The sequence below is a fragment of the Coturnix japonica genome, chromosome 5 (genome assembly GCF_054131305.1).
Source record: "Coturnix japonica strain WE chromosome 5, WE-NBRP24, whole genome shotgun sequence".
Taxonomy (NCBI): domain Eukaryota; kingdom Metazoa; phylum Chordata; class Aves; order Galliformes; family Phasianidae; genus Coturnix; species Coturnix japonica.
In genome coordinates, this window is record NC_140667.1 from 51,742,206 (window position 1) to 51,767,093 (window position 24,888).

General features: G+C 41.9%; 1 protein-coding gene across 5 annotated transcripts in view; it reads right to left on the reverse strand.

Annotated features, from left to right (window-relative positions):
* Window positions 1-24,888, reverse strand: part of MNAT1 (MNAT1 component of CDK activating kinase) — a 106,460-nt gene that overhangs the window by 12,635 nt on the left and 68,937 nt on the right. For all 5 annotated transcript variants that reach the window (XM_085549599.1, XM_015865750.3, XM_085549602.1 and 2 more), the window contains one exon: window positions 19,874-19,995. In XM_085549599.1, coding sequence (XP_085405725.1) covers window positions 19,874-19,995 — 122 coding nt within the window. The remainder of the gene's footprint in view (window positions 1-19,873; window positions 19,996-24,888) is intronic.

The following is a 24,888-nucleotide window of genomic DNA, read 5'->3' on the forward strand; positions in this document are numbered from 1 at the left end:
CCAAAGAAAACAATCACATTTCACCTCATCTTTTCCCAGCTTTTCTGAAGTTCAGTTCCTGCTTGATAGCAATATATACAGTCTAAGTACTATCCCTGACAAGCTGTTTGACAACCCTAAGTTGCACATCTATTTTACTCCCAGTGCTTTGGAGTTGGTAGGGCTTAGATGGGAAATGGAGGCCAATTAAAATAAACACAGACAATATCAATGAATTCTTCAGAAACACACAGGGCAAGCAAAATGAAACACTACTAGCTCTTGCCCGCAATTAGAGTTCAGCACATCTCGCACATCGAACGCCCTGGCTGAGATCCAGAAAGACACTTAAGCACACGTCTTATTTTAAGCATGTGAGCAGTGCCATTGATTTTTCACTCATGCCAGTAAGAATATTCAATGCGCTTAAAGTTAAGCACATTGTTAAGTGCCTTCCTGGATCGAGGCCAGGCTATTTAGCCCTTGCAAGAGTTAGACTACAGAATATTTACCATTATTTTAACTTCTCGAGACTTTCTTTGAGGTACAGTTTTATGCTGTATGGAAAAACTTCATTGAGCATCACACAAGCAAGGACTGTTTTAAGGCAACCTTCAGGGAACAAGAACTCTCCTTCCCACATCTTTTGAAGTAGTAACCAGAAGGGTAATCGAGACATGCAGGCAAATACACCAATGAAGGGAATTAGTTCTGAAAAGGAAGTCCGTGCTCTATATTATTCATCACAGAAAACAAAATTTGCCCCATAGTTAGAAGTTTTTTAATTTTCAGCAAAAACTAACAAAGCAGTCAGCTAATATTTCATTTTGACACCGTGTCCCGTATAGCAACTTTGAAGAACACGCAAACTGTTGACTGAAATTAATTATCACAATAAACTTGCATTCAGTTCCATTTTTCCTTCTTCCTTTTACATCAAGTCAAACACAGAATTGAAGACCTGTTAGTGCATCATCAAGGTGATCTCACCACATCAGAGCGCTTTACAGAGATCAAAAGCACAACAAACAGCATTGCTTTTTGCTACAAAGCAGCAAACACAATTTACTTTGCAACAGACGAGCCAACTGTATAATTACCTGCTTGCATTATAAAATCCAAGTTTGCTTTTTGATTCTGGGAATGTTCAAACCCAGAAGGGAAAGTATAAAACTGATTGCGGTATACGAACAAAAAGCCAATTGAAAACTGTGCTATCTCTCTGAAACCTCAGGTTGACTCAGCTGTATCACTCACCATTCCTCCCCCCAGTGCAACTCCTGTGGTTTCTCACCAGCAAGGCCACTCCTGATGGTGACTAACATCCACAACACCACTTCAGAAACTTGGGGGTGAACTTCCACAGACAACCACTGAGGCTGCTGCAAAAACTAAGAACATAATGCTGACAGACACTTTCAGGTGGATTCTGGTTTAGAAGTCTTTAATATGATTGAAATACTCTTTTTTTTTTTTTTAAGAGAGATATTTTACATTCCTTGATGCTGAGATTTGGTGAAATTTTATCATTGTTTCACTCAGACAGCAGAGGAGATGGACAGAAAAGCCATAGAAGCAGAAGAGCACATCAGCTGCAAGGCAGGATCAGCCAGGGCAGTCCACTTCTGGAAGACCTCCAAGGAGGAAGGCTTCAACATCTCTCTCAGTGTTTGATCTCCTTCACAATAAAAACATTCATTTCCCCTTCCCTTCCTTTGTGTTTTAATGGCGTTCCTTCTACTTCAGTTTGCACCCACTGCCTCTGCTCTTCTTAGTGGTGCCCACTGAGAAGAGTCTGACCATCCTTTCAGCTCCCGGCCATCCATCAGGTCTTTATACACACTGACAAGATTCCCCCAGGCCTCCTCTCCTCCCCATGTTGAGCTATCCCAGCTCCCGTAATCACTCCTCAGGTGAAAATGCCTTAAGTCTGCAACCACCCCAGTGTTCCTGACCCCTCTTGCACTGAGGAAACATATTGGATTGGTTTAATTAGCTCCCATTTTGAATTTGATGTAGGTTAAATGAGAGAGCTATGTTGATGGGGATATGAACTAACTCTACTTCTAAACAGGTATCTGCTGGCTTTTATCACTTTTAAAGAAGGAAAAACAGACTTCCTACACCTTCACTTGAGATGACAGCAACAAGAAAGCCACATTTGAGATCTAGGATTATAGCCAGTTTATTACTGAAAATAAATATTGGACGTGTATAGTGTTACAGCATTCACTGCCACAACCAGAAAAATTATTCTTGAATTTATACCTTAAATAGAACGTTGTTTAGCTAAAGTGAAAGCATATTCCAAGAAGTGTGAAAAAAACAAACTTACCATGACTTCAAATCCAAATTACTTACACTAAGGAGTTTGTTTTCATAGAAGTACATTTAGTGGCAGAATAAAGTTTCTCAAGAAATGCTTTTAGAGATAATGAATGCCTGATGTCCAAAAGAACGTCACATGAAATTTCATTACCAACTCATGTAAACTAACCTCAAACTTAACCAAACATGACTGCGATCAATACTGTGTCAATCTGAACATATCTGTGCTTCTGCTTTTAAGGCAGGAAAACCAGCTGCAAGAACAAGGAAATGTTGGAATCCACAAATTGAATGGAGGTCCACTGATAGGACTGGAACAGTTACACTGACAGGGAAAAGCCAGAAGAATGTAATGTTTTGAGAGCATTGCCACATTCAGCAAGAAGAGAGTCAAGTGCAGGAGAAAGAAGCTCATCAGTGTGTTACTTGTGTTATTTCATTTCTTCCTTTTAAACATGGCAACCTCCACCTCTACAGAGTTTGCAGCACAGAATGCTCCTCCACACACCTTTTAATTGCTGTGTGGTGTCAAGTACCGTGGGCTCACAGAGTAGACAGTCACGTATCTTCCCAGCCTGTGAAAACCTTAATTCCTACAACAATTTCATCTTTGTTCTGCGGCAGCATGCAGCCACCTGTAGCACTTAGTGGAGAGACGGAATGCAGTCTGGTCACCCAATCTGACAACGAGGGCTATAATATATCAGAGAGACACAGAGCCTTTCTGCAGATATCCTGCTGGATGTGCTGTGTGTTTGTATATAAGTGTAAGCATGCATAAGCATGCATGAGTATGTGCTGCCCATCACCATTATCTGTCATGCATCGCAATTGCAGAGGAATGTGATACAGAATAAAAAGTCACATACACCATGGAGACACTGGAGAGGTTTAAATCATACCAATATGAAGTCAAAGAGAAGAACAGCAACTAAAACCCAGCAGAATACAAAGTGAAGGGCTTTGCTGCCCACAGAGCATCCTGAAAGTCTGTCTTCACACCTCAGGCAGAAAAATCACAGGGTCACAGATGGATATATGAGGACTGAGAACCCCAAAACAAACGATGCAGGTGAGGTGGTTGATTTTATTATTTTATCCCTACATGCTTAACTAATAGTAATTTTTTTCAAGGCATACAGAAAGCACAACTGGTAAAGGACTATGCCAGTATTGTCCTTCAGGCACGTTTCTCTTTCCACCTCTGAAAGGCTGTCTGGCATTTGACATAACTGGGAGGAAGAATTTTCTCCCCTGGCTAAGTCAATTACCTCTGCTGTATTTGTACTGTCTGTCAGAGCTGAATCTGCTGTCTTTCTGGGTTTGACACAAGCTTCTACACCTACTTGACAGATCAAACGGGTTTTAAAGAAATTACCGTGCTTTGAAGGGGAGTTCCCTGGCATTACATTAACTCATACATTAACTCAAAAAGCTGCAAGACAAGAGGTGAGTGATTACTAAATTAGTAAGATACATCCCCCTAAAATATTGAAATACAGCACATCTTTGTACTCGAGCTCATTTTAACTTATTAATGCAATTTGCCATTTCATTATGAAAATCTTTTAGTCTTCGAGTATTATCATAAAAACCTGCATGAAGTCAAGTAAGGTAAACTGAAGTAATTTTCCCACTGTGTGCCCTCAGAGTGCTTAATTTCTCATATCGCTGAGATAGAAAACCTCATTACTGAGGAGAAATTAAAGACACCATGTGGCTTAGTGCTTTACCACGGTCACAAACAGGTGTACTTATGTTTGTACACAAATACGCACACTGGGTGTTACAACCAAATTTGTTTGCTTTTAAGACTACACAAAAATATTAGTGCTTTATGCAACATCATACAACACAACATTGTTAGATTAAACCACGCCAGACTTTGGCATTATTAGACCAGCTGCCAGATCTCATCACATTCTGTTGTCGCTGCAATGCTTGCTCAGACTTATTTCCCATTAGCCCCAATTTAACGCCTGTGTTTGTCTTATATCAGTGGATAGATCTCCTGATTAAAGGTAGATGAGCACAGAAGAATAACACATACTGTGTGCTTAATGCACTTCTCCAGTTAAAACACAAATGAATACACAGCAGAATGGGAGGTAGAGTCAGGGGCTCTGTGGATCCCCACATCTCAGCTCTGAAGCCCCAGTGCGGAACAGAAGGAAAATGGTCACTTGGATTTATTCTGCAGTAAAACGTGGCATCCTCTCCACCAAAACCCCTCTGACGCTTTGATGAGAAAAAGGGTTGAATACAGTCTCTTTCCTAGCAGAAGGAAGGTAGTGATTTCCAGCAGGCTGGTCAAGCCAGCATAGTCCATCACATCTGACAGCTTGCTAACGTGATTTAAGGGAACAGAGCACAGGACTATACTGATTTCTCCCATCAGCAGGACAAGCTAAGGAGGTTTTCAAAGGCTTAAGTAATAGTTTGGCGCACGAATCCACTATAGGCTAATGTGATGTTGGCTCTCAATCCCATTAATGATGAAGAATTTCTCATACTACATCAGTTCTGCTAGCTGGAGCCATGGAGAAGGAAAACACACACAGCAAAAGCAGAGCTGGCTCTTCCAGACCACCTCTGGTATTCCAACACACTCTGGCCATGCCTGTGCTCCACGCGGCTCTGGAAGCTGTCTCAAACACAGCCCCTGCTCTTTACCATGACTACAGCTCTAGACAATTTCTCTGTAACTCTTTAGAGGGATTTAATCTGTTTCTATGCAAATTCCTCACTTAAAAAGAAAAAAAGAAAATAGAAATAATAATAATAATAGCCACTCTGTGGTGTTTTCCTCACTGCTGCTGAATAGGTTCCACGCTGACCTACGTGTTTGTTTAGCCAACACAGCTCTCCAATTCCTTCCCCCCAAGATCTAACACAGCTCTCAGTGACTCACCTCAACAAAAAGGAAAGATGAAGCTCACCTTTAGGTTTCTAACAAAAACACGTCGGCTTTTCTTTAAAGTACCACATTCAAAATTAGTTCGTAGGTGCTACACCAAAATAGATTTAAGTACAGCTTTCACCAATAGATCACTAAAACATAAGTGTGAATGGGGATTCATCATCTGATGAGGTATTTTCCCTGCAGGGATCTCATTTAATCTCAGTGATACTCAACAGCTTTCATCTACTATTTGAAAGAAAATATAAAAATCACTGCTTGTAAAACGTGCAGCTGTCATAAAATCTGAGGGCGCTGAGAAAATAGATGAATTCTTCAGACTAGTCCACAGCACTTCCTAACACTGCCTTCATGTTAATAGCAAAGGTCATGCAGCTAGGAGTAACGAACACAGGGCACACAAGACACAGCTGTACGTACATGATTTAACACTGGAAACAACATAGATAACAGTGGCCAACTCACAAAACCTGAGCTCTAGCTACTCCTGCAGCCTACGAGGTGGGTATGTATGCAAAGTAGTACCAAGCACGGGAAGGTAAAGGGAGATAGATTTACATAAGGACTGAGGCCTAAATCTGAAGGTATTTGGTGCTCAGTTACCTTCAAAGATGTTGGCCTACCTGATTTAACAACAGCTACAGAGGAATCTGTGACAGGAACAGATCTGATCCCTCTCCCAGCATGGCCCACCTACTCCTCTGCCTTTAATGCTCCAGGAGCACGCTCAGCCCCATGCACCAACACTTCCTTTTATACCAACACCACGTCTCCAACACCTTTCATCCTCTGGTCTCATTATCCTTAGCAAGTATGTTTTTCAAATCAAGCCAGAGCCTCAAGTTCATTAAAACCAGCAAGACAGACTCCTCATTCAATTAGCTGCCCCAGAAAATGTAACCTTTGTCTATTCAGTGCTCAAACTGTTCTTCTGTATGAAGTTCTACAGTAAGTGTTAGCTTCTCTCTTCTGGGGCAAGACACCTATCTTAATCTGTGGCTGCTAAAACAGTTAATGCATTGACATGCCTACAGAAACACCTAATAATGCACCAGCAGTAACGGCAATGAGTTATTATTTATGTGTAAAATGATATACACGTGTACCTATACGCACCTACACACATTTCTATATATAAGTCATACCAGCAGGAATGACAGCTTTTCTCAGTGCACAGAGCACGCTCCCAGGGCAGTTATTCTTGATGCCCTGAGGTCATCTCCTTTCTTGTGGGAAATCAACAGTGCCACTGCAGATTTGTCAGCACTTTGCCAGGAAGTGAAGCCTTTTGGGGAGCTCTCCTTGTCCCTCTGCTCCCCCTACCACAATGCAGCATCCACTGGTAGCATCCAAACCTTTTGCCAGAGGAAAAGCGAAACTTTTGGTAACAACTCATTAATAGAAAAGGTAATCAGTGAATTTAGATGTGGGTTGGAAGAAAGCGGAAACAAAAGAAGGTGATGGAAATCCAGGAGTACATATTTATTTAGACGTTATTTTCTTGTTACTCCAAATTACTATTTTTCCTATTACTCCAAACAAGTTTGCTACACTTAACATGACTTCTGAACCATTTTTGTTTAGCGTGTTGGGTTTGGGGGTTGTTTTTCTTTTGCTTTGTCCTGCTGTGGGTTTTTTTTTAAAACATCAAAAGTATTTTAGAACCTCTCCTTTATTTGTATTTCTTGCTTTACATATTGTTTTTGCTTTCTTAAGGAAATTGGCAGCAAAAATGCTCTTCTAAAACCAAGTCACAAACACTGAGCAGTGTTGCCATTTCAAACACCAGACTCAGCTGAAAGTGCTGTGTGGCAAGGCTGTGCTGTTTCAGCTGCTGGAGCCCTCAGAAAGGGCAAAAAAATGCTGAATAAAAACAAAATATAAGTCATGAATCAACAAAATTCTGGGGTTTGTTGCAACTACCCATCCTTCAAAGCAGTCCAAAATATAGGACGCGCTACTCCTTGAAAATACCAGCAGCCTGTGTTACCACCTCCACTCAGTCATCCCAGCTTATGCGGTCTCCTCTGCTGTAATTAGCACTTCCCTGTGCCTAACACTGATATTCCGAAGCAAGTTTTCCAGTTTTGCAGTTAATGAGCTAAATCACCAGTGGGAAAGTCAAAGGACAGCCCAAAAGGAGCTCAGGCATGCAACTAGCCTGGATTTTGGTGAAGATTTGACCTCAGTAACCTTCTCAAGCTTACAAAGAGCAACGCAGCGATGAAATCAGCTCTCCTGAGGCCTGGTGCAGAGCCTATGGAGTCACTGCCTCTCCTGGGCACAGCCTGATGTCTGAAATAAACTGCAGCACTTCCACTGATACAAGATATGCACACGTGCATGAGGAAAGTATGAAATAGTACCTACACTCATGAATTATTTTTCTAATGGGATAAAAATAGCATTAAAAAAAATATTGGATTTTCTTAAGAGGAGCAGATTCTGATCTAAAAAGTCTCAGCATCCAAAACCTGCCAGCACAGCACAGGTGGGCAGCTGATCTGAGCTGAGATAGTTTCAGTCAGTTTTTCAACATTTCTTCCTTGTGATGTGGGAAAGTCAACCAGCAGCAACAGCTCCCTCATAGGCACAGGACCCTCTCATTCACAGTAGGCTTGAAAGCAAACTCTCGTATTTTATTCTCACCTTCTCCACAATACTTACTGGGTTTGCTTCTCTTCTGACAAGAGAAAAATAAAAGAAGCAGGATGCACCTACAACATGGAATAAGGAAAAAATAACAGCAACATTTTCTTTCCTTGTTTCAGATTGTTCACAGAGTCGGTATCTGTAGGGCTTTTCATTCCAAAATTAACTGTGCACCAAAGAGTCTGGATCAGCAGAGCTTTTCTGATTCCAAGTTCTGAGACGGCCTCAGAGCACAGCTCTGCTCTCTCATTTTTGGAATGTTTTTTGACAATTAACAGAATCAATGACCACAGAGCAATGAAGTCTGCCCAATCGATCAAGGCCTAAATGTGAAAAGAGGAGGAGAAAGGGAAGCTTCTAATGACAGGAAGGGGAGAAGAAGTGTAGATTTATTTTGGCCTTATTCATGAGCATTTCCTCATGACTTCTGGAAGAGTATCAGCAAATAAAGATAGCAGCCAGCAGTCACCTCTGAATCTTTATTTTAAGGGAGGACTAAAATGCAGTGGTAGGAAAAAGAGGAAATGCAAATAATTTATTCAAGACAGATGCTACCCCAGTGTGCAAAGCTGGCGTAAAACCAACATATAGAAGCCCTCTGAGAAATTCTCAGTAAATACTAAAAACATGAATTGCTAATATCCACATTTTGTTCCCAAAGCTGATAGAAAAATTACAATGTAGACTGACGCTCCTAATAATAAAGCAATCAGTAAGATTCCCAAGAGTGGAGTGGGGAATGAAAAGATGGATAAACTCTCTCTTATCTTGAATCCCAAGCAACGTCAATAGATGACAGAAATGAGTCACCTTCCTAAAGCCAGGTCCACAGCTCCTTTTCTGCCCTTCCAGAAAAGCTCACCTATAATGTTGAAATAAGAAAGCAGAGGTGCCTGGAGTCATGCCTAAGGAACTAAAGCCCACCAATACCCAAGACATGGGACTGTCTCTTTACACCATTTCTCACTAAATGGTTTGCATTGGCAGGGCCTCCGAGTCCATCTGGCTTAGCCCCTGCTCCAGCAGGACCACCCAGAGCAGGGTACCCACATCCATGTCTGGGCATCTTCAGAATCAGACCTCAAAGAAGGACTCCTTCCACTGACTCCTCAGCACAGGTACATGCATTGCTACCAGCCAACATCTCTCCCTGCTATGACCATTTCTGCTTACGAGGGTGGACAGTAATAGGACAAGGGGGAATGGTTTTAAATTAAAACAGGTTTAGCTTAGAGATTAGGAAAAAGCTTTTCACACAGAGGGTGGTGGCACACTGGAACAGGTTGCCCAGGGAGGCTGTGGATGCCCATTCCTGGAGGCAATCAAGGCCAGCATGGATGTGGCTCTGGGCAGTCTGGTCTGCTTGTTGGCAGCCCTGCATATGGTTGGGGGGTTGAAACTGGATGATCATTATGGTCCTTTTCAACCCAGGCCATTCTCTGATTCTGTGATTTCCCAGCCCCCTACCAAGTAGGGACACCCCACAGATGCCCCGTCCATGGAGGTATTCAAGGCAAGGTTGGATATAGCCCTGGGCAACCTGGTCTAGTATTAGATATGGAGGTTGGCGGCCCTGCTTGTGGCAGGGAGTTGAAGCTTCATGATCTTTGAGATTCCTTTCAACCGGGGCCATTCTACGAATAAAAAGTCACAGCCCCTTCCTCTTAGCACAGCCTTAGCACAGCTCTCTGCAGCACGGCCCCAGTGCTACCTTGCCAATATATCTGCACTTGGGAAAATGAAGAGGTATCAGGAGGCAAGTAGCAAGGGATCAGCCATCTCTCCCTGCCTATCTGACACCATAATGTGCCGCCAATAGCCACAGCCATGCTGTGATTTAGGACAGAAGCTATTCAGGGCTGTCACCAACAGCAGTCTGACCTGGCTGCCCTTTAGGTAGCTGACAAATCCCAGTTAGCTGTCCTACACCTCTCAAATAGCTGCGTATTGTCACCAACTAACTGCAAGGGTAGAGGAGAAGGGAAGAACAGACCCAACAGAAGGCTGCCCTTGTGCTCTGCGCTATGCACAGGAATAACAGCCAAACAATAACCACCAGCTGGTATCTGCAAGGCACTTAAAGCATAAGGAACATGCTCACCTGGCTTAGAAGAAATACTGCTGTTCCATCAGGACTCTGGATTCCTAGCAAACAAATCTGTACTGACAAATCTGTACAGATGGGTCATTACAAAGAATGACTAAAATGGACTTTTAACAGAAATATTTAAGATACAGGAAAACACAACCCCTCCCAATGCAGAAGTAACCAAGCACATAGCACACACATGATGTCAGCTTCAATAATAAATCTAACTTGCTAATATATTCAACACCATACTTGGTTCTCACACACTTCTGAATTACTCCAGCGCTATTTCTAAACAAATCCTTTCAGTGAAAAGAATATCAATATATCAAAACTAATTAAAACAAGTGAGCTTCCTCTTTTGTAAAGCAATCATTCAAAGTACCGAAAACGTTTCCCCCACTTCCAAATGACAAATATCAGCTGGATTTAAAACAAAAGTAACTGAAAAACCCAAATGAGCAGAGTTTGACTTGAGGAAAAACATTAAATATTTTCAAGCAGAGAAACTGAAAAACTTATTCTTAAGGAAAAAACAAGCACGCACACCTGCTGTTCTATCAATCTAAGCAGGAAACCATTTCACTGCTGCATCGTAAGTAGAAGAAAAGTGCTTATTAAAACATTAATCACAGTCCATTATATTCTGACTCCATGCCAGAAGTTCCCATTACATCACTGAAAATATCTATTAACCAAAACCTGATTCTGACAAGTTACAGAAGTGTAGTGTTTAGGATTTAGTAATGTAAAAGTCAGTTTTAAAAGAACAGTTACACAATTGATTTTGCAGTGGCAAGCATGTATAATTAATTGTTTTTGTGACATTTATTACTGCAACGGAGTTGATTTAACTGGTGTTTCTACTGTAAAATTATTCAAAAATTATTTCAAACTTCATCTACTTTTATTAAACACATTTATTGTGAAAGTATTAAATACCCGGGGCTGGCTAAACAATTTTAAAATGTGCTGGATACACCAGTACATGTAAAACTGTATTGTCTTGTGTAAATACGGGCCTTGTTTAGAACTGCGTCTCACAGGAAATTATGCCAAATGAAAACCATCTCCCCTTCTCCTCTCCCTCTGGAAAGGATTTATGTTTTTACATTTAATACCAGTTAGGTAAAGAAACGAAAATGTGGTGGCGTTACCTTCAAGCCTGAGCAATAGTTCATCTGTGAAGGATGATTATGTTCAAACCGCTGTTTCATTATTAGAAACATGGCCTAACTTGAACGCCTTAGTTTTGAAGAATGAGAAGTGAACAACTCAGCTCTTTCTGGAAGCTTGACACTGCACGTTTTGTTTACCTAGAACAGATCTCAACTCACTATGACCAAAGCTTCAAAAAACAAAATGATGAAAATCAGCTCCTAAATGTGTATATATAAACTCCAGCCAACCAACTTAATTGCAGGTACTTTCCTCAACCCACTGTAAGCAGCCCCACACACACACAAAAAAAGCCACAGAGCATGACCCTAACCCTAGAGAGAAAAAGAAAAGGCTCATTTGCAAAAATGCTGAGTTAACAAGTGCTTCTGTAGCTGTCTGTTTAGTACGGCCAGTATTCAGATGATTGCTGTGTGCTCAGGGCTCAAGGCAAACCCTCCCTGGCCATACAATGGAGTCTAACTGGTCAAAGCACTTCAGTTTTCCTCTCCTTTCTTTTTAACAAGTGCCATAAGCACCATGACTCACGTAGCCTGACTTCCAGCAGTCTGCTCTCATGGGTGCTTGCAGGCTCTGACTGAAGCTGTTCTTCAGCAGGCAGGACATTTATGGAGTGCCTCATTCCTATGCAACTTCTTGGATGTCCAGTAAGTTCTAAACTCACCATGCAGCCTTTCCATCAGCAGAAACACTTTTAGAGTCGCCCCCCAGATCCAACATGTAGATCCAACATTAGGATCAGAGGGAATGGTTTTAGGACTAAAGGGAATGGTTTCAAGCTACAGCAGGGGAGATTCAAGCTGGACATTAGGAAGTATTACTTCTCAGAAAGGTCAGGCATTGGAATGGACTGTGCAGGGAGGTGGTGGAGTCACCGTCCCTGGGGGTGTTCAAGTAACGACTGGATGTTGTGTTGAGGGACATGGTTTACTTGAAATGCTGCTTGAATCTCAACACATCTCCCTCATGTTTCTCTCTGCCACTTCAGGAAACTTGTAATTAATCAATATCTTTTAGCCATTTGACACTTGAGCAAACATTTTTGTTTGGAATACTGCATTACCACTACGTTCATCAGCATTAGAGTCAAGAAATTGCATTATTTCTGCCTTTATTTTCTTCTTTTGGGGGTCTGTTTTTCTGCCTCTCTTAGTAATTTTCATTACATACTACCCATTCTTCTTGAAACAGTAGTGTTGAAGGGTCTAGGAAGACTCACTCTTCTGTTTTTCAGACATCCTTCTTGCATTTTTACTACTCAGTGGATTTTTATAATTATCTTAGAGGGCAAATTCAAAACAGGACACTCCTCACCTTTGTGCTTCAACTACAACTGAGACTAAATAATCCATTTAGAAGATCAGTCTATTCAAACAGGCCCTTCAGAAAGCCATAGTAGTGTTTGCTGAGGCTCCCCCAGAACAACTCCTTGTCATGACATGCCTCTATCATTACTTATGATGGAGTGCAAAGCAAGAGTGATTCTCAGATGTCGATCAAGCAGGGTGGTTCTTTCCTCATTCATGAGCAAGCTATTGAGCCTTGCCCTCCCATACTCTCCGTCCATCATCCAAATGACTTTGCTCTTCTTGCTCCTTAGCACTGAGGTATCCCTTTTGCAGTTTATCACTGGTCTTCAAGAAAGCATTCTGTGGCTGTGTACTGGAAAGAGCTACAAAAGCTGAGGGCACAGAGGCTCTCCTGCTGCAGGAAAGAACACTCTTGCCCATACAAAACAATATTTTTCTTGTGGTAACCTGCAATTCCCAATCCATTTGGCTTAGGAGTCAGAGGAAAGACTTAAAAAGGCAACACAATGGAGTGCAGGAGATACAAGGGAGGAAAAATAAAGTGAAGATAAACACTGAGCACAAAAAATACTGACCTCAAACTTACCACAGTTTCAGAGATGCAATGAAAGAGCTAAAAATAACTTCCACAAAAAAATATGCATTTCTAAGCAGATGGAGAATGAGTAAGGAGTGAATTCTGTGGACATCTAAGACACTGGAGAACCACGCATAGAAAGTGATAACAATTTACGGGATGAAGGGAAGGATGAAAGCAGCAAAGGGCTTTCATATAAGAGCTAGTACAGATCACAGACCACCAGGTATGTAAAGATGCTGGTAGTAAAAATGCTTTGATTTGGCGAAGCACAAAAGAGTGCAGAAAACAGTGCATTTGGCCCACACATCTTCAGGATGCCTCCTGTCACATCACAATCCATCATCAGACAGTTTGGCCTTACTTAGCAGCATTGCCACTACACCTGCAGAGTGGGTTCAGGGTTTACCTCCTACCAATTAGCGGCAAAAAAAAGCAATGCTACCATCCTGATTTTTGAAGCAATTTTAAATATTTCCTGGGTAACTGTAGTACAGTTTGCCAGACAGTTAGTTCTTCGTTCCATATGTTAAGGCTCTGATTTATTATTTTTTTATACTACATGTATTTTAATAAACAGCATGGTTTAGTGTTCTGCAAGCCCACACTACAAAAAGACTATTCTGGAATAAGTGGTATAATTACATTTCCTACAGCGACCTTGTAATCTCTCGAGTATTTATTCTAGACTAAACAGCCTTACTCAGCTGCCCTGTGTCTGATTGTCGATGAAAGAAGCTTGTTTGACAACTGCTTCGAGCAGAAACATATTTTTTCCATGATTGCATGAAAAAAGTGAAAAAACATTACCAGACCAGTATTCTGAGTACAGAGACTCGTGTTAGATCGATGAGTTAATATTGAAGCCACACGCCAACAAAAACAATTACCATGGACATTCTGCTGTCATGGCCAGCTTTGGAGGTTAATTTAGTGGTACATATACAACTACAGCCAACTTCAAATATAAGGAACAACACGGTGTATGTATGTTTCCTTCTTTGTTTCTTTATATATTTTCCATATTCTCTGCTTTTATAACCCTCCCGAGACCTTTTACAGTTACAGAACCCACACTATACCCACAGGTGGGCGGGCAGGAAGCAAAACTCTCTGTTTCATAAGCAATCCACTTCTAATATATTCAATGGCTAATGACCTTGACAGAAGAGCTCCATGCAAAACACCATATACTACAGGGTGTCGTTTGAAATGTTCATAGACATTTTTGCCAGAAAGCTGATTTCTTAAACAGTGAGAGTGCAGACTTACCATGGACTGTGCTCCTTCCCTCGGCTTCCATTTCAGTGGAGAAAAATTGGTGTTAATCTACCTCCCATATATTGAATTTGCATTGTTACAGAACCCTACTGCAAAAGCCTGCGGTATGCTAAACCAGTGTAAGACAGCATCCACATCAAGCCAAATACATAGCTGACACATAGGCCTATTTCCTTGTTCCAGCCTCTCTTGAAACACAGCATATTTGACCATATTCATTATTTGGAAAGAAAAATGTAACCACAGATGGCTAACACCATTACTCTTAAGCTTCCATTCAATTATTCATGATACAACAAACAATTTACTTGTAAAGGTTGTATGCAAAAGGAATGGTGTCAGTAAAACAATAATCACTTCCTACCTGCCTATTCTCATTCATTAAGTGTCTGACTCAAAGCACCTCGAAGCCAACAGAAACCTTCCTGTTGACTTCAGAAAACAGGGGATGAGGCCCTGAAACAAGTGGCACCAGGAAATCCAGACCATGTGCTTTGAGAGCCAGGAGAACTCCTGTAAGAACAAGTGCAGCACCCTCAGTGCCCTCAAAGCAAGACAAGCTCTCTTTGCTCTTACTTAGTCTTTTAATTCCGACTCCTGAGCTTGGTGAGAAATTGCATTCTGTTCAAGGAAGCGGAATGAATTTAGTGTTTGAAATGAATGGCCAAGACAGATCCAACAAGCCCTTATGGCCAAGACAGATCCAACAAGCCCTTTGTTTTTGGCTTTCCAAGAAATACCTGCATATTCCAATCGCAAAGTGAACAGATGTGAAAAATCACCTGCTAGAACTTATAAAGCCCAGTGGTTCTGTCACCCATTCAAATCCATTCTCAGTTATTCTCCTGTCTTGAACAAAGTGAAGAAACTGACCAGCTTAGGAACAGTTTGGAGAGCATCCTTATATTGCTTCACTTGAGGGGAAAAGAATGCACCATAGTGATTGACAGCAAATAAGTTAAACTAGTCATCTCTAGATTAAGTGCCAGAGCTCCACATGTGTTTCAGATTACACTGCAACGCTGTACAACAAAGAAATATGCAGAAATTTTCCACTTGAAATGAAGGGTAAAAATTAAATGCTAACAAAGTTGTAACAGATATGAAATCCAGCCCACTCATCTTCACTCAGGATTTAAAATGACGGAGATGTCGCACACCAAGGAAAAAAGGAAGGGATCCATCCAGCTGCTATTAAAAAGAACTGTGGGCTAAAACATATTCATTCTATGTACTAAATTTACACCAAGCTCTGATTTTCCTTCAGAACTTACCCTCAATTCTTAAAATGACAGTTTGATTCATTTTAACTTCTAAATTAATGATGAAGGTATGTTAACAGCTTGCAATAGTGTTTGCCACTGATCTTTGTTTTTGCATCACACTTCAACAAGGCACCAAATGATTTGAGAGCTCCTAGCAATGAGGAAATAGGTGAAAAGAAATCAATACATCAAAAGAAAGACCAATTTTTCCCTAAAGAAAAGCAAATATTCTTGGAGCAAACTCATTTTTACAAGCAGATATAAATACTCAGGATGCATCTCTACAGACCAACTTAAGAAGGCAAATGTCATTTTATTTTAAGCAGAGCAGGCTTGATTTCTTTACAAGATCTGCAGAAAGGTTCCCTGTTAAGGCTGGGGATTTTGAAGTTGAGTGCTAACAGAAATCATAATTAATCATACCTGTAAATTACCTCTGTATTACGAGCATGGCATCAATAGGACTGAGGCTGTGCTGGAGTAAAAGCTGTTGTGGATTACAAGAGAGTGTCTTTAAACTCTGAGACTCAAAATTCTTTATCCAAAGCGTTAATTGCAGAAGCAGGTTTTTCAAAGTACAGTTAGTTTGTACATAGCTTGTGCATGGCACTCCCACAGCTGTAACTACTTGGTCAGACTGCTGTGCAGCAGCTCCTGCTATAACCCTATGGACCATCCATAGAATGAATTTACATTTTTCAGGACCTCAAACAAACCATCATTTTCTGCCTTGAATTATTGTTACTCTTTAAAATCAAAACTACACAGCGAGCATATTTAAATCAGCAAAGCTCTTCACATGTTAAAGGGAACTCATTTCCATCCTCCTCCTGTTTCACCCTTTCACTACTTGGCAAGACAGATTGGTTTATTTTTCATTTCTTCTGTTTTGCAGCAAGAAAAATTCTATCCATTCCAGATCTCTAACCACACAGACAAATTCAGTGTGCTCAGCTTAAACATTAGCAAAAAAGGAAAAAGAAAAAGGAAAGGAGAAATAAAAAAGACCCTTTTGGCTCCTCTTAGGATACCCAGATGTCAAGTAATGGCAGCGAGTGTCCTAGCATGTCTATTCTCAGCCACACATCCTCCATCACCAGACTGATTGCTGTCCATGACTTAAGCAGTTCAACAGATTTGGACTGATTTGAACCACAAGACAATATTCCCCATCTTTAGACAAATGACGCCAACCCAGATGGTTCTCAAAAACAACTGATGTGGCCCATGGATGCTCTGCTCCTACTGTGGTATCCCCAAGTTAACTTCTATTAACAAAATCAATGGAAGCTCATTTGGAACAGAAAGAAATGGAGAAACATTGACTCCAAAATATGATATTGGAAAAGAAAAACTGAATGAGCGTACTTTGAAAGGATACGAAACTCATCTCCGAAACTACACCAGGTAAAGGAGGAGGAACTGAAATAAAATCTCAGAAGGGTGAGATCACAGTGGCCAATGTGGTATTTTTTTTAAACAAGAAAATTCAGAATTGACAAAAGATACACAAAACACATCTTGGCACTGGAACAGAGAGCAGATCTCAAAGCAGGTGCCAATCATGTCAGTATCTCTGCACCTGATACCAAGCTGCCCTTTGCTGATGGCTCCCTCAAGCATCTGGTAGCCTGAAGGTTTGCTCTGCCAAAGGCTTGCTGGATGGAGACCAGTAACGGGTCTGAAAAATGAAGAAGTTCCCTGTCATATTGAACTGGGAAGCCCAGAACTAGAAACAGTACTCCAAATGTGATGCTATGATTCTGTATGGCTTCACCACGACAGAAGGAAAAGAGTGGAGGAGGAAAACCTCCCTTGACCTGCTGGCTATGCTCATTTTAATGCACCCCAGGCTATTACTGGCCTTCTTGGTCACAAGGGCACATTACAGGCTTACGGCCAACCTGCTGTACAGCAGGACACCAAGGTCCTTCTCTGCAGAGCTCATTCAAAGCAAGTAGGTACTCCTCACTAGCTGTAGGACCCTATGAAAAAATTGATTTGGAAGACAGGACTCAGGAAAGACACAAAATCCTATACTTGGTACCAATCCTTTGTATGGGAAAAGAAATAAAATTTGTTTCTTCATTGTTGTTAAACAACCAATAAAACAGCAAAAAAATATGTATCATATGGAATATGGAGTATTCACCCTTTCTCCAGCTTGGCTAGAAATGTCCCTGCCAGCTGTCTCCTTCATTACAGCAGCTTAGTAAGAAAGAAACAGCAACACTCATTCTAAAAACTGAAGGAAGTCTTGCAGAACGTAAAAGGTTAAGATTGGAATATTCAAATCACTCATTTTGTTGGGTGTTCTGAAGATAAATTAAAACAAAGTCATTCATTATGTTAACAGAAGCGAACTCCAGGTTGGCAGCATCTCTGCAATAGTTCTGGCTCCAGAAACTCCAATGATAACAGCCTGCGCATTTGAGGGAACTATTTAGCAGCAATAAATGGCCAAACTTCAATATGCAAAGCTGTTAACAGGAACAACAAATGTTGCTATACTTTATGAGTAACAACAGCAACTGTTGTTACTCACACTGAGCAAATACTGTCAAATTTGGAAGGACTACAGAAAATTGCTTTCCTTCTCAAAGAAAGATGATGGAAATGGGCCAAAGATGAAGGAATAAAAACTGTAATTACTTTTAGATTGAACCTGTCTTCATACGAATCCTAATGAAGAGAAAACTAGCAATCTCTAGCAGGAATGGAGAACATCGTGCCCAGCAATTCTGCCTCACTGAGGCAGCTGCAAACAGCTGCCTGAAGAAAAAATAACACAACAAAAACCTGGGATCAAAGCACACTAGTTAAGCATTCATCATCAACAGGAAATGCACATGAGTTCACATAAACACAGAAACAAAAAATATATAAATGAACAGCCTTACATGGTTTAAGGCATTTCAGATACCCAGACATATAGGGTTAGACATTTAGATGGGATGGATGCGGACAGCAGAGTTCCTGCTGGACCTGGATGCCAGCACTCACCTGACAGGGCACAAGCAAAGAAATGGAGGCTGGGATCCCTCCTGGTACAAGTAATTTATTCCCCCCCCCCAACACTTCCATTTGTGATAAGGCTTAAGGCTGAGAGGGCCCCAAGGCTCTCATCATGCTGGAGGTCCCTCACAGCTGTGCTCCATCCAAACAGGTGGTGAAGGTTGAATCTGGCTCTGCCCAAGTTTAAACTGCTAATTAATATTTGGTCTCGGAAGCTTGGGAACAGATAATAAAAATTACTGGCAGCACAAGGATAGAAACAATAAAAATGAAGACAACTTCAATTCCAGACAGCCTGAATTTTCTACATCACCATTATTTTGCATATTTGTTTTAAAAGGTCAACCTACCTCTATCATTTTCTGGGTGAGACTAAATTCTGCCTGTGCCACTGAACTAGTTGAAATTCCTGTTTGGATTTCAGTGCTCTCAGAATCAGCATACTGAAGCATCTCAGCTTTATTCAGTTCTCTCAGGCTTCAATTCTCCCATAAGCATTAAGGTAAATATTTTTCAATTACTTCTTGCCTGATCTCACATTCACTCTGCCACATCATCTTCCAGCAGCTCTAAATGCTTGTGACCTTGGATGTCAGAAGGCAACCAGTGTGGGGATACTCCCTATCCTCAGAGTTATGCATTTTCAGATGGTGTTTCAGCTACAAACACTTCTTCAGAGAGCAGGCACGCCACTTTTGGCCTTCCCGGCCTCCATTACCCAGGCACAGCAGGGCTCCCAAACTCGCTTCCAAACATGGCTGCGCACCACAATGCTGCCAAGCTGCTGGACCAGCCCTGCATTATACTTTTTGACATAGTTAAGCTCTGTGCTTCATTTCTCACAAACGCAGTTTGACTGTAGACAGCGGTCGACAAGTAAATCTACCCCTTTTCCATGGCAAAAGGCCCAACTTTAATATTTTTACTGGCTTACAGCTGGGTAAATTAAGCCCCAGAATTTTATTTATTTCTTTTTTAATACCGTGCAACTGAAAATGAACAGCTACTTCACTGCGACTGCCAAGGACAACCTTAAAAACACTAATGCAATCCAGTCCAGCTCTCAATAGATCTATAAAGGCTAGAAGACCAAAAATTTTAGCTTATCCACACAAACAAAATGTTGGTTGGGTTGGTCGGGCAGGAAGTCTAATATTTCATTAAGATCCTTTACATACATATATATGTAAAAGAATCTACATGCTGGGAAAGCGAAGATAGTGGCCATCTCAGCTTTAATGCTGTGAAATGGGAATGAAAATCTGCTGTGTAACTTACCCCAGTCTTCCCAAACTTTCAAGCTCTGGAACTGGTGGTCCATATGTCTCCACTTGCAGAGGCTGATACTCATACAAAGTTTCCTCCAGCTTTTGAATGGGAGCCAGTGAAATATGCTGACCCTGTTAAAATAAAAACACAAGAATAAAATTTTTAAAAAAAGAAAAAAGCAGAGAGAAATAAGTGTCTATAAAGCAGGTTAAAGTCTTGTATATACCTATGAAGTGCATTGCAAGAACGAGCATACAGCATTAAGCTGGGTTGGACAAAGACCATCCCCATTAAGGACATACTGTCTACAGCATCACTCATTTCTTCAAGGTTTGAACTTTTTATTGTGATCTACAGTTTGGAACTCATGTTTCACTATTTGTAGCTATCGGGACGAGATAGGAAGGAAAGGATAAAGTTTTATTGCAGGCAAACTTACTGTTAGAGAAAGCAGCTGCCTCCATCCAGCGTCACTAGTAAAATTACCAGTAGGTAAAAAACCTCATTTATCAGAAGTAATATCAAACAAACGTCTCCAAGTGAGCCTATTAGATTCTATAATCAATGGGTTCCTGAAAGTCTTAATTAGAAAAGGAAGCCTCTTTCATTTCTCTCTGCAGGCTTTGTAAGCTACAATATATAATGGCTCTCCAGATAAGACTTTTACAGCGCAATACAATTAATTCATTCAGCAAATTCCCATTTGTTTCATAACTAAAAATACAGAAACACACCAGCATAAAATTTTAATTCCACATGGTACTTTTGCAAGCCCTTCAGACCACTGAGAAACTGCTAGACTCTCCTTCCCCTGCTCCTCCAAGTCCCTATCACTCCAAGCTCCCACAAAACAGGAGACTTGTGGCTGCAAAGGAGGGGTCAGGAGGATATGAGATAGAGCCAAAGTTAACAGATGTTGCTGCGTGACATTCTACACTGATTTGTTGATCTTTCACACAGTTTCAATTTTCTACTGTATTCTATGGTGCTCACAAAAATTAGCAGCGGCAGCAAAAAGACAGAGCACTGTGAACTCCCCCAGAATAGCCTGGCTTCCCCTGCAGAAACTGACCTTCACATCTGCAAAATGCAGGAATTTAGGAAAGTAGTAGTATTGTTCTTGTAGACATTTTGTCTGCAACGGGAGATCGGAAACTTTCCATGCTGTAATGCCACGTTTAACCCAGGCTCCCACTGGTGATCACTTACTGAGCTTCAGTTCCCTGGGGCTCCTCAACATGCATCTACTCCCTCGATTGGGAACTAAAGATTCCTCATGTGGGACACTGGGTTAAAATTAACTGAACAGGAAAAAAAAAAGGTCAGTAGAAAAGGAAAGTTGCTAATTAAATTTGTGGTTGGGGACAATGACCTTCCTGGGATGTCCTACCATGGACACAGGCTGAACTCTACGGCTCAAGATTTCCATTGAAAAAGCTTTGTGTTTGTGATGAAAACAATAGCTGTGGCCTTTCTGCACTGCTTACAAGGCAGAAGGGGCTGCTGGTAGTGGTGTGTTTGTTTCCAGTGTTGGAAACAAAACGTGGTGGAGAAAGTTCTCAAGTCAGCCACGAGTCGCTCCAACGTTCACAGTCACAGTACATTGATTTCTGTGCCACAAGCTACTGCAGCAGCATTAGAACCAGGCAACCACGCATTTAAAAAAGTAGGAAATGAAAGGTTAAAAATTCAGCCTTAATATTCCTACCGGTTTCTTTTTACATTGCTAGAAGTTGTCCGTTTCTAGTACATTCAAGTTCGTGAAAATATTTTCAGTGACAAAGACGATGGCATTGAGTGCACCCTCAGCAAGTTTGCAGATGGTACCAAGCTGAGTGGTGCTGTCAATACACTGGAAGGAAGGGAAGACAACCAGAGGGACCTGGACAGGCTGGAGAAGCAGGCCCATGTTAACCTAATGAGGTTCAATAAGGCCAAGGGCAGGGTGCTGCACTTGGGTCAGGGCAACCGCAGGTATTTATACACACTGGGGGAAGATCTTCTTGAGAGCAGCCCTACAGAGAGAGACCTGGGGGTCCTGGTGGACGAGAAGCTGGATATGAGCCAGCAGTGCGTGCTTGCAGCTTGGAAAGCCAACTGTGTGCTGGGCTGCATTAAAAAAGGGGTGGCCAGCAGGGAGGAGGTGGTGATTGTCCTCCTCTACTCCGCACTTGTGAGGCCCCATCTGCAGTGCTGCGTCCAGACCTGGGGTCCCCAGTACAGGAAGGACATAGAGCTCTTGGAGTGGGTCCAGAGGAGGACCACTAAGACGATCAGAGGCCTGGAGCACCTCTCCTGTGAGGAAAGGTTGAGGGAAATGGGCTTGTTTAGCTTAGAGAAGAGAAGGCTCCAAGGAGAACTCATTGCAGTCTTCTAGTGCTTGAGGGAGCATTTAACAGGAGAGGAAATGGCTGTTTGTGAGGGTGGATAGTGATAGGACAAGGGGGAATGGTTTTAAACTGAGACAGGGGAGGTTTAGGTTGGATCTTAGGAGGAAGTTTTTCACCCAGAGGGTGGTGACGCACTGGAACAGGTTGCCCAAGGAGGCTGTGGATGCCCCATCCCTGCAGGCATTCAAGGCCAGGCTGGATGTGGCTCTGGGCAGCCTGGGCTGCTGGTTGGGTTGAAACTGGATGATCATTGTGGTCCTTTTCAACCCAAGCCATTCTATGAAAACAGTACGCTTTGTAACCATGCTGATGGGGGCTGATAACATCCATTGTAAGAAATGAATGTTTGAATGAGACATTCAGATTTAAAGATTGAACAATCATTTCATCTCCAACCAAAGTGAATGGGAAACGCATATCAACATTGTTCATGTGCACAACCTCATCTGGTGAGTGAAAAGTCCCACTCTTTCCAAATCCCGAGGAATTTTGTTCCAGGCATAGAAAAGAAAAATTCAGTTTCAAGCAAAGATCAAAACTTCGATAAATATTTTTGGAAATTACTTGTGTGTGGAAAAAGGGAGCAGCTCAGATTGCAGGAGCCACATCTCTGGAGGGCATCACCAGAACAGCTGCTTGCTGTTCGCAGAGTTGCCATTGGTGCATTCCTAACACTTGTTTAATGAGAGCAACTCCTGCTGACATAGGCCAAGAGGCACAGGAAGGCTCCTGACAAACCAACCGGGCTCATCACAAGGCCCTTTCCTCACCATTCATGTTGCTGCAGATGCCCATCTCTCTCTGGGAAATCCCTGTAGAAGAGGATGAAAATATTTCATCTGCCTTCCTCTGTGGGATTCCCAAGGTGCCAGAGGTTGCAAGGGATCATGATGGTTATTTGCTCTTATAGTGGTCAGCTGTTAAGCAAAGGTGAGTTGCATCTGGACACTGAGAGGCTAACTGGTGCCAACTGCATGGCTGGCATTGGTCTAAACGTTAAGGGGAAAGCCACAGAGCCATGGCAGAATCCTTCAATGAGGTGCATACTGCAAAAACAACATACCAAGCTGTCCCAGAGAGCAGGGCTGCATGCAAACACCATCCATCCTTGGGCTGCCAGCATGTTCCTCTTGGTGCCCAAGGATGGGCAGCTCCGGCAAAGCCCCTTTTGAACAGCATCCAATCCAGACTTACAGATTTCAGACATCCCATCAGTGAGTTGCTCCAATAGGCAATTGCTTTCACCATTAAACACAGGCAGCTCATTTCTGGTTTATCAAGCACAGTCTCAAAGTGCTCCTTCTCTCCTTGGCCTTCCTCATTCCCATCCCAGGCCAAGGTGTGAGTGTTAGGAAGCATCACGTGCTTTAGCATGGCAAAGTGACTGCGTCTGTTTGGACCTGGCCAGCACATCTGTACCCCAAGGAGATCGCGCAGCTGTGTGACACAGCTCATTTGTTTTCCTTTCCCAAAATCACAACTTTAGCTGATGGGCTTTGGCAACACGGATTAAATTCCACTTAGCAACGAGAAAAATACACAACTGCCTGTTGCAACTGCCCTTATGGCTGCTTGGCCTTTAGGTATAGGCTTTTTCCTACAAACTAGATTTTCATCTTCCTTGCCTTAAGAATGGACTTGAGGGAAGCACAAGAGTCACACGACATATTCCCAGCTGAATCTTGGCCAAAACCCACAAGCACACCAGCATCTGTAGGTATTTTGGACATACAGCAGCTTAGGGCAGGCTGCTTCCTGCTTGTGCAGCCCCACACAATTACATGGGGGTCCCTAAACCAAGCACTGCACAAGTCTGTGCAGAGGGGGCCACAATGGAAGTCAATTTAAGTTTACCAGTAAAAAACATGGTTCCTTATCTTTGCACTGATGTTGGGCTAAGATGCATTAACAGTAAACGTCACTGAAGTTAAAAGGTCCAGTATGACCAATTGAGGCAGCTAAAATCCTTCTGACCAGCAGCATCCCCCTTTTTGTGTCTGTCCCCAGATGTCCCTTACCATTGCACATGTCTGCTATACTGTCATGTAACTTCAGACATCACAAGAGACAGTAACTATTACTTACTATATTACTTATTATTATAGGTACTTTTACAGATCCTCAAACCATCTCACATCTATGAGGCAAGACTGATAAATTCCCTGTATTCCACACAGACAGACAGCCCTACCTCTTTCCAGCATTAGCAAACATTTATTAGCCTGCTAAAACCAAAATAAAGCCACTAGGTTAAGATTCTGCTTTTGCATTACTTTCTCCTGACAAACCTAAGACTGACGCTGTGGTCATGGGTAAGTATTTCTAATTCCCTTTGGATGCCGTAATGTTTGTGTAAAGGAAACTGACAGCTTCCAAATGGAGACAGAAGAGGCTTCCAAGAATACAGACAACAGATTTTCCTGACTCTTCTCCCTCCCACCCTCTATCTTCATGGCACAGAAGTCTTTCTCTACTATTATTCTAGGCACTATAGCTGCTTACTACACCTTGGAATGTACGGAACCTCAAAAAGAAAAACAAAACCAACCACCAAGCACTGCTAATTAGAACTAAGGCATTTGCTTATCCATATAACTTTATGTAGAAGATTACACAGAAACGGATTTGTGAGCA